A 10,960-nucleotide genomic window follows, 5' to 3' on the forward strand; every position below is an offset into this window, starting at 1 on the left:
CATTTTCCTGATGGACTGAGGAATGGGTCCGAGAGACAGATGTTTCTTCTTCTCTGAAGTAACGATTGAAACGTCTGAAAAAGAAGAGGAACATTGGGTCGTGACTCAGGGGGTAGAGCGGGCCGTCCTATAACCCGAGTTGGGGTGGTTCGATCCCCATGCTGCAGGCTGAATGTGTCCGTCTGTGTCATTCTGCTGCTGCCCATAGATTCACTGTATATGATACATTTCAGTTAGAAGAATTTATATAGAACGAGTAGAAGCGATTTATGCTAAGCTAACGAACTCTGTATTTACTTGTTTAGTCAAAAGTAATTGACTCACAGTTTTTTACTTTGAGGTGTGTTTCTGTTCTTTAAATCTTCAACCTTCGAATCATATTCACAATATTGAGATGTTCTAATGGAACGATGTGTTATCATGAACGCTGACGTGGAACGAAGCGAAGCTGCTGCAAACCGCTGACACGTTGTTTTCCCAACGCTCCACGTCACTTTGTTTATTGACAGATTTGAGAAAGTAGATGAAGATCTATTTCTTCTGTTGCGTGTAAGAAACAATTCTTACGAGTATATTTTTAAGGAGACACAGTAGTAAAAGTAGTATCAACCAGCGGAGGATCTCCTGTGTTCTCCTCTGGACTTTACACCAGACGTATGAATCTCTGGAGCCTCTCACATTTGTGTTCTCACATAAACTCTCTCCTGAGAAACTCCAGAGAAACTTCAGTTCAGATGTTTCAGCTTCTACAAACTCATTAACATAACATTACATTACATGTTGTTTCCTGTATTTAAACATGTCATGAGACATAAAACTCCAAGACGATTTCTTGTAGGAAAACTGACAGTAGAGCTGCTATGACACATTATTTTTATTATTATTATTATTATTATGGTGTTTCAATTTGCTCAATTTAATCAATGAATCATTGACTCAAAGAGTCAAAGTCAATAAAAACAGGAAAAGTTCAGTTTGTCTTCAGTTTAAAATCATTCATCACCTCTAAGAAGCTGGAAACTGAATTTCTGGTCTTTTTCTTTTTAAAGTCAAACGGTGATTCGAATAGTTTCAGATTCATTTTCTGTCACTTCACTAATTGACGAATGGACCAATAGTGCGGCTCTACATGAAGACGAGACGTGGTGAAGTCCAAACCTTTGACCTCTCAATGAAAACTGTAAAATCAAACCTGAGGTCGGGGTGAATCCAGTCTGGGTCCAGGTCTGGTCCTGGATCAGGTCTGAACAAAGACCTGCAGCTCCTCAAGACATTGTCCTCCTCTTGATCTGAAACACCTCAGAGACGTCTTCTCCAAATCGTCCTACTTGTTGTCGTTGTGCGTCTTCTTGGACTCTTCAGATCAATCCATGAAAACCATGAAATCAAAAATGTTTAGAAAGTTCCGTTTGTTGATGATTCTTTAAATTCCTGTAGAGAAGTCGTCCCTTAACTTTACTTTCACACGTCTCTCGTTCTTTTCATTTTCTTCCAAGAAGATCACAGAAAATGAAAAGCCCTTTGAACTTTTCAATGTAAAAACAAAGTAAAGAATTTGCACACAGGTTTTCTCGTCTTTATCTTGAAGCTAATGTTGGTAATTAAAAAAATTATCTTTCAAACCATTAAGACGCCAAAATCAGTTAGAGTCCAACTGTCTAATTTGTTCTAGAAGATTAAAGGTTGATTCTCCATCTTCCTCCAGACGCCACCTGTCCTCTGGTTCTCCTGCTTCACACTCACACTTCCTTAGATGATTCAGGATGTGTCCTTCTCTTCCTCCTGTTTCTGTCTCAGCTCCACACGTTCAGTCGTTTCCTCTGTGACGAGAGAGAGAGAGAGAGAGAGAGAGAGAGAGAGAGAGAGAGAGAGAGAGAGAGAGAGAGAGAGGGAGAGAGAGAGGGAGAGAGAGGGAGAGGGAGAGGGAGAGGGAGAGGGAGAGGGAGAGGGAGAGGGAGAGGGAGAGGGAGAGGGAGAGGTACCTGCAGGTGAGACTGGCTCGCCCAACTTTAGACTGGGAGGAGCTGAAGAGAGAGAGACAGAGAGAGAGAGACAAAGAGACAGAGACAGACAGACAGAGAGACAGAGAGACTGACAGAGAGACAGACAGAGAGACAAAGAGACAGACAGACAGACAGACAGAGAGACAGAGAGACAGACAGAGAGACAGAGAGTGAGACAGACAGAGAGACAGACAGAGAGACAGAGAGACAGACAGAGAGACAGACAGCGTGAGCTGCCTCTCAGAAATATCGATTCACCCGCAGAAGAAAAACTACATGAAACTTTTCAGCAGTAAAGTATTTTCAGTGTGAATCCTGATTCTCAGGTGTTTTGCTGTGAAGATAACGATGAAGTTTGATTGAAATATGACGACTTTAAACCTCTGACAGAGAACGTGATGTTCGGACGTCCACTGATCCACAGGAACTCGTGTCCTCCAAGTGGACGACAGGAGAATCAACCACGACCACAGTGTCCACCTTGGTTTGAAATGACAGAGATGGTGGAGATGTGGCGATAAGATGAAGTCATTGTCAGATTAAAAGACGTCATGAAGTGAACCCAGATCACCTCAATCGCCCCCTGGTGGCTGGCTGCAGTACAGGTCATAAACCCTCCTCCATGTCAGCAGACGGGACATGGGCCAAAGATGGTTTCTGTCATTTCAGGTCGTTGGCTCATGATTGACAGCTGAGGCTGACTGATGATTGGTTGAGAGCATGTATGGGCGGGACCTCGAGACCACAGCTCCACTCCACGATCACTACTGTACAGACTCTGACTGCAAATGATGTCATAACCACAAGATGGCAGTGTTTCTTTTAGAGATATTTTAGCTTCATTTGTGGAGACGTGTCGTCGTCTCTTTTTAAAATCTTAATACAAACATCATTTTCTACCATGTGACGATGCTTCATTGTCTCAGACTCCAAACAAATCAGATTCAAGTTACATTTGTGTCGGAACATTTGTATTTTCATTCATGAAAAAATGAACGTAAATATAATTAACATTAGTTTTAATCTGACGAGATCAGAATGAACAATAAAACCGTACCAATCCGACGAGGTGAAGCTGAACTCGTGTGTGAACGATGTGATGGACGAGCTGAGATGTTAACGTCGGTGCAGATGTTGTTTAAACACCAGGTTCACTGAAGCTTTGATAAACTGACGTCTGATCTGAGACATGAAACAAGAGAAGAAGAAGGATGATCAGAGGAGAGATAAAGAGAAGAAGAGCTGACTGATCTCAGGTCTGTGTTTCAGGTGCTGCTCATCACAACAGAGGAATTCCCCAGGTGAGGCCAAGCTCCGCCTCCTACCTGTCTGGCCCGCCCACGCCATGACATCACAGACTGTAACCCTGAGTCCACCCTACAGCAAAGGAAGCAGTTACTATACTCAGTAAGAGTATCAGAGTACTTTTACTTTGGTTTGGTACTGAAATATGAAAAGTACAAATTCATTTTTTAAAGTCACTGATGCATTTTTCTGTTCACAACATGAGATGTTCTCAGCATGAGGAACCAGAGGAACCAGAGGAACCTGAGGAACCAGAGGAACCAGAGGAACCAGAGGAACCAGAGGAACCTGAGGAACCTGAGGAACCTGAGGAACCTGAGGAACCTGAGGAACCAGAGGAACCTGAGGAACCTGAGGGTCACATCACATTTCCTGGTGGACAGGATCGATGAGAAGGATTTGTTCTGGTGGTGAAGAGCGGACGGTGGCCTTCAGCTGACAGAGCGTGTGAGTGCAGAGTGAGTCTGGAGTTTGTCTGCTCCGGGCTCCTGTAGAAACCGTGAAGAGACGCTCTGTTGACTGAGTCATTAAACTGGATCAACTGATCTGAACAGACTCAAGTGAACTAATCCAGGTTTAAACCTGAGTCTGCATCCGACAGAGACACGAACCCAGAGACCTTCCTTCTGAAGGACTCTAACAGAGACAAAATATTACTTTAAAAATCCTTTGGAAGTAACAGTATGATTATCATTTAATCAACGTGTTTGTGATTAATAATCTATTTGTTTTCTATTTCATCCACTAATTAAAATGCAATACTAAGCACAATTAAAGCAGGAACAGTAGATCCCACAGATCAGGGATGATCACAGTGGACCACAGTAGATCCCAATCGCCCCCAGAGGATCTGAGCAGATCCCATTAAACCCTGAAAGACCAAAGAGAATCCCAGTGGATCAGATGCCACATGAGAGCAGCTTCAGGCTGGGACACGACAACTCTCTGATGAGGAGATAAACTTCAGCTGCTCAAAGTTCCACTGAGACGGAAACTTGATGCTGAAGTTTCTTCAGAGGATCAGCGATAAGAAGAGAAACATCCAAACACAGATAAGATCCCACAAGTGGTTCTGAAGGAAGTGAAGCAGACACACACTTCCTGCTCGTACCAGCAGGTGTGTGTGTGTGTGTTGTACCTCATAAACACACAGTTGTGGCTCAGTCAGGGTTCAGCAGCTGGAGCTCCAGACTGGTGCTTGTAGTGTATTTTATATTGAATCTTTTCAATATAAAACCCCTGGAGGTGTGAACCTGTTTGGCAGGAGCAGCGGATCCTGGAGGATTGTGAACTGGACTCGGAACAAGCTGACAAGCTTAGTTCGTACAAAACAAATGTGAAGTCATTTTGTTCTGAAGGTTTTTTGCTTTTAAAAATGTTTGACATTTTAACCACGTGTCTGTTTTAAAGTGAAACTGTAGCATCAACGTCTACGTACCAATAACAATCACAAGACTAAGTTCTGGTTGATTCTGTTTCCATGTGACGAATCAGGCTGAGATTTGACAAGATTCAGTATCGATGCCTTCGACCCTTGTTTTGTTTTTGTTTCTAAAAGTCTATGACGTGATTAAACTAACGACCTCATTGTGTCACAGCTGATCAGTGAACTAGGCCCTGATTGGTCCTGACTCCTGTTTGTTTCTATCTATCGAACAATTCATATTTTAATCCAGATTGAATCCAGACTGGATTAGGAACTTTTCCTGGCTCCGTCCTGTTTATCTTCGTATGATCTGTGTTGACAAAGAGACGAGTGGGACTACGCCCTCCTGTGTAATACAGCAGCTAATGTCATTTAACCACAGAGAGCAGCTAATAACAGCGTTAGCAGCTGATGTTTGTCTGTCTCTCGTCTTTGTTCAGGTTCAGACATGAACTCACTGATTCTCCTCATCTCGGCCACACGGCTGCAGATACTACAATACCCATGATCCTCCTGCGGGGAACTAACCACTTAACATTTTGACTTTTCTTCAGGGAAATAAGAAACTTTTTAATGTTTCTGAGCGAGACAGTTACTATAGCAACACATCACATACATATAGCTTTCTTATCTGTAAATAATGTTGATCCGTGAATGTATGAAGATTATGAATGTATAATTATGGTGTATAAAGACATATCTTATCTCTATTTCTATACTGCAGCCAGCCACCAGGGGCGATCTACATTGTTTGGCTTCACTCTCAGGTTCTGTCGTACATTTCCAGTGAAACTAACTTATAGAAATAACCAGCTCACACTCGTCAGTTTCTCTTCCCTCGTTTATTCGATTAAACTTTAGAATCAACAATTTAAAACAAACAAAGCTTCCCTGTCCCTCGTCCCGTCTGTCGTCGCTTTAACAAAAACCAGACAAAGAACAAGAAGACGTTTTTAAAAGAAGAAATGTAAAAGCAGACTTGTCCTCAGGGAGCTCTCGGGTCAGTGGGAAGAGATAAAGTGCGTAGAGTCACTGGGATGGTTTCACCGCAGCAGCAGAAACTCATCATGATAAAACTTTCACCTGAAGGCGACGCGTGTTCAGATCCTGTTGAAGCTCAAACGCTCCATCGGACACTTTCTGTATCTGTATCTTAATCTTTCTGTTACTGATTCAACTTTAATCTCTTGTTTTGAGGGAAGATCTTTTTTTCCCTTTACCAGCATTTGACTTAATAAATTAGATGATTTAATGAACGTAAATGGTAGATTATTGAAAGTCTGATCCAGATGTTCTGAAACCCTCCGTCCACACGCTTCCACTTGGTCAGCTGAAGATGACATCACACTCAGGCTCCGCCCACACTACGCCACACGACCAGAGTACGTGAATGGTCACGTGTTCAACAGGAAGTAGGTTGTCTCCTCTGCGGAAGGTTGCTTGGTTACAGAAAATATGACGAACAAGGAACAGAGCAGCGATTTCTTTCCGACCGATGACAAACTCGTCTCTGCAGCACACGTGTTGCTGGAGGATTCCTGTAGAGGGCGCCACAGAGCTCAGAATCGCTGGATCCAACTGATTCTGTTTCTCTAGATTCACGACACTTTGCTTCATCTACAGGCGAGGAGGAGCTAGAGGTCACATGACATTGGTTCAGATATTAATTAGATGATTACTGTTTAATTTAAAATCGTCCATGTCGTCCATGTCGTCCAGGTGTGAAGTGATCCATACAGGAGGTGGTGACATCATCATGGGGAGGGTCACATGACGCGTGTTTGGTAGTTTTGCATAATTGTCACATTTAGATGGAAACGCTCTGATTGGCTCCACTCGTCCATCGATCCTTTGATCAGCAGCACTCAGTGTGCGAGTGGGTTTCCATGGTGATGAGGGCTGGTTACCAGAAGCAGGGGGGGGGCGGGGGGGGGGTACTAAAACGAACAGAGTGCTCGGCTCAGTTTGATGACATCATCATCTCAGGGTGACGTCATCATTGTTGCAGGGTGATGACATCATCTTTAAAGGCCCAGTGACTTGCGTACGATGTTCTGGGCGAGTTTGTAAAACTGCTCTCTGTCCTCGCGCCACATTTTAGAGGCGTCAACATTCGCTCCACTCTCATCGTTGGGTTCTGAAGAGGAGGAAGAGGAGGAGGAGGAAGAGGAGGAGGAGGAGTTTTAGCATCATCGGTTGTATTGTGAAAACACTTTTAAATGCTTTGGTTTTCTATCACAAACGTGATGAGCTGCGATGATCTCGTACCTGCCAACATACTGACCACCGACAGCAGGATCTTCTCCACGCTCTGCACCGGACTCCACCGCTCGGCGCTGCTCTCATATCCCATCGGATCGTCTCCTGGGGCGTGAAGGATGGAGATGCACACCCGCCCATCGGGGTAGACTGAAACAAACAAACTCAAAATTACTGAAAGCTGAGGCTTTTATTTTGAAAAATTCAAACTTAAAAGTTAAGATTTTCCTCTCTCTCCACTGTCGGTGGTATTAGTTCATTGTTGATTGTAAATAATAACAGCTCCTGTGTCTCCTGGATCGCCCCCTGGTGGCTGGCTACAGCCTCCAGGTTAGCAGATGGGACTTGTTTGCTTTTCTTCTTCATGCTTCAGGATCAAATGATAAAGTTAGAACAGGAATTTCAGTTCATGTCCACGCTGCTGCTGCTGATGACAGGTCAGCAGCGAGCCTCCCGTCCTCTAATCAGCTCGGAGCGTGTTCAGGCACTTTGTGACATCATGCCTCAGACTGCTGTCCAATAATCACAGCGCTAATGACAGCACGCTAACGACATGCTGGCGGCGTGTTGCGACAGGTGGAACGATGGTCGAGACGAACAGCGTCTCATCAGGTTTCTGTTGCTACAGTGAATAGACGTCACATGACTCTGGTCTACATGGTCACATAAAAACATTTCATTGTTTGTTGGGATCAGTGTGAACGTTCCTGTTGACGCACAGAACCGCTGTGACGTCACTCAGACGATTTAACAACTGATCAAAGAAACAATCAGAGCAATCGATGGAGACAAGAAGGGGCCGGCTGCCAGCTGGCGAGAGAACTTACTGTTGGGGTGAAACATGTCGCAGGTGAACCTCATCTTCGGAGGACTGAGAGGATAATCAGAGGGAAAACTGAGCAAGGCAGGAAACACGCCGCCTTCAAAACACGTGTCCTGAGGACCCCTGCAACAGAGACACAGAGCCAGCTCCTGTTAGAGAACACCACAGCAGGACTCTGAGAGCCTCGGTAGCTGCAGGTGTGAAACCACTGGAACGTTAAGATGTGAAGTCACATGATCAGTGTCTTCAGGCAAAAAGTGAGGAATTGATCTGACGTTTATCTGCAGGTTATTTCTAGAAAAACATCCTGTATCACTGCAGAGCTCATATCATGTTGCTGATGTCACAGTGTGTGTGTGTGTGTGTGTGTGTGTGTGTGTGTGTGTGTGTGTGTGTGTTGAGCCGCTGGTTAAATTGAAGGGCACACTGAAGCCGTTAACAACAAGAGCAGGTTCAGTTACACATAATGATGATGATTCAATGACATCACCCTCTGCAAGAGGAACGCACACACAAAGACTGAGAAGCACTGCTGTCAGCAACAACTACACACACAAACACACAATCATACAATCATTCCTACAAACTACACACTTCAAAGATTCTACTGTTTTATTCATTTTTATCTTAACCTGGACTGAACTGGATTCAGTTTTTTTTATTTTTAAGATAACATATAACATAAAAATAGAAATAAAAGTCCGAACCGTTGAGTGTGAGAATTGTTACAACCCTAACATCAATGTATGAATTAATAATCAGGTTGACTTATGAACCTGTGGTTGGTGAACACTGACACCTGCTGGTCACTGCTGAAGTGTGGACAAGTGAGTGTGAGTGTGAGTGTGAGTGTGAGTTTGTGTGTGTGTGTGTGTTTGTGTGTGTGTGTGGACACCTGAGCATCACCAGACTGATCTCAAATGTGTGACCCTTCACTAAACTGTGTGTGTGCGAGTGTGAGTGAGTGAGTGTGTGTGTGTGTGAGAGAAAGAGTGTGTGCGAGTGTGTGTGAGTGTATGAGTGTGTGTGCGAGTGTGTTCTCACATGATGAGGGCCTCCCACTCAAAGAAGTTCTCCTCATTGGCTGGACCTGCAGGAACAAGATCATCATTCACTGATTCTACTTCCTGTTCACGATGACATCACATGTTTTACTTTCACCCTCAATCCGATGTTTATTAATATTATTGATTATTTCCCTGAGACAGTCACCAGGTGTTACCATAGCAACGGTGTGACCTCAGTTCTCACCTGCAACGATCCCCTCAGGTGGATTCAGAGTCAGCTCTGAAACACAAACACACACAGGTTAGACTGAACAGCCAGGCCTGACCTTTGACCCTCTGAACCCTGAACTCGGTTTAAAAGCCACTGAGACCTCTATGACTGAGACCAGGTCTACATGAGGTGAACCCTAACCCACAGGTCGGACTGAACCGTCAGGCCTGACCTTTGACCCTGTGAACCCTGAACTCGGTTTAAAAGCCACTGAGACCTCTATGACTGAGACCAGGTCTACATGAGGTGAACCCTAACCCACAGGTCGGACTGCTGCTGCCTCACTTGTCTCCTTCAGCAGAGGAAACATAGATCCATCCTTTAGGAAACGAGGAGAAAATGACAAAATATTCCCATCGGACGAAGGCCTTTGCTCTGATGCTTACATTGAACAATGTCTGTTCTATTATATGGGCGAAGTATATATATATATATATATATATATGATATACATGATATAAATATGCATCCCATACTGCTGTTTCTAAACAGACAGACACATAAGCACGCAAAAAGAGAGAGAGAGAGACAGAGAGAGAGACCTTGTGGGCCAAGGAGAAGTGGTTAGGAAAGGAGATGATTAAGTGGTTAGGAAAGGAGATGATTAAGTGGTAAGGAGAGGACTAGTTGGTTAGGAAAGGAGATGATTAAGTGGTTAGGAAAGGAGATGATTAAGTGGTAAGGGGAGGACTAGTTGGTTAGAAAAGGAGATGATTAAGTGGTTAGGAAAGGAGATGACTAGTTGGTTAGGAAAGGAGATGACTAGTTGGTTAGGAAAGGAGATGACTCGTTGGTTAGTCTAGTCTACGTGTTAGCACCTAACTGAGTTAAATCTACACTTCAGTGGAACTTGGTTAAATATTGATTCCTCACTAACCTGAACAAACCACGTGTTTCCGACAGAGCCGTAAAGCACTTCGTCTTGTCTACGTCACGAGTTTCAGTAAGAATGTGAATGTAGCTGCAGTCACGTGATATTTGTGACGTGAAGTTGGGACAGGATCTGCGTCACTTTAACTCCATATCGATAATTACTAAACATCAGGCTCGAGTGTCGCGGAACGACACGTTAAATTGTGTCTTTATATGGAGTTTGGTGCAGTTAGCTTAGCAGTTAGCCTATTAGCTTAGCAGCTAGCCTGTTAGCTTGGCAGCTAGCCTGTTAGCTTGGCAGTTCGCCTGCTAGCTGACGCACGGTTCGGGTTCGGCTCACTCACGTTTATACTCCGCCATGAGTCTCTTCAGCGCGGTTCCGGCCATCGCGTTCCACCGGAGACTCAAAGAAACACAAATAAAAACACCGAGCTGCTCTGCGTCGCTTCCGCTCTGACGACTGCGCATGCGCACAGGCTCTTCTTCACGGGTCTGTACCGGCAGCTGCCTGTCGCAGTGCTGCCCCCTGCTGGACGGAGGTCAAGCTCCACGGGTCCTCATTGAGCAATAATAAATGGTAAAGTTTCAATTATAAAGGTTTAATGGTAAAGGTTAAATAATAAAATTCAATAATATTTTTTCAATTAATAAAGTTTCAAAAAATAAAGTTTCAAAAACCTTCACTCAGCAGCAAGAAATAATCCGATTAATAACCATATTCCTTGCCCTGTCTCCTTGCACTGTGTACCTGTACAACCGCTCCTTATACACTTACTTCACATCATATGTGATATGTGTGCATATAAACCATATTGATATTATATATCATTTTATACAATAATATTGTCTTTTGCACACTCTGTATACATATTCTTAGACTCATAGTATATTATATTACCTATTGTATAGTCAAATACTTATATTCATATTCATACTTCTACTATATATCATATCATACTCTCTGTATATTCTTGTTTACATAAGTCTATATAC

The 10,960-nt window shown here is 43.7% G+C and overlaps 1 protein-coding gene across 1 annotated transcript; it reads right to left on the reverse strand.

Annotated features, from left to right (window-relative positions):
• Positions 1–5,561: 5,561 nt before the first annotated feature.
• Positions 5,562–10,442, reverse strand: ube2g2 (ubiquitin-conjugating enzyme E2G 2 (UBC7 homolog, yeast)). Its single transcript, XM_061088176.1, has 6 exons — positions 10,312–10,442; positions 9,068–9,103; positions 8,861–8,906; positions 7,821–7,939; positions 7,003–7,143; positions 5,562–6,871 (listed from the first exon to the last, which is right to left on the reverse strand). Exons 1-6 carry the CDS (start codon positions 10,433–10,435, stop codon positions 6,759–6,761), a joined length of 579 nt encoding a protein of 192 aa, XP_060944159.1. The 5' UTR covers positions 10,436–10,442; the 3' UTR covers positions 5,562–6,758.
• Between the last annotated feature and the right edge of the window lie 518 nt (positions 10,443–10,960).

This window comes from Limanda limanda, chromosome 16, assembly GCF_963576545.1.
Source record: "Limanda limanda chromosome 16, fLimLim1.1, whole genome shotgun sequence".
Classification (NCBI taxonomy): domain Eukaryota; kingdom Metazoa; phylum Chordata; class Actinopteri; order Pleuronectiformes; family Pleuronectidae; genus Limanda; species Limanda limanda.

Bases quoted from the DNA above. Each gene is read 5' to 3' on its own strand.
- ube2g2 (XM_061088176.1), bottom strand. From the start codon at position 10,435: ATGCGCAGTCGTCAGAGCGGAAGCGACGCAGAGCAGCTCGGTGTTTTT. The intron at 7,940-8,860 runs GTGAGAACACAC...TCTCTGTTGCAG, and splicing joins GAGTGGGAGGCCCTCATCAT to GGGTCCTCAGGACACGTGTT. The intron at 6,872-7,002 runs GTACGAGATCAT...CCTCCTCTTCAG, and splicing joins GGTGGTCAGTATGTTGGCAG to AACCCAACGATGAGAGTGGA.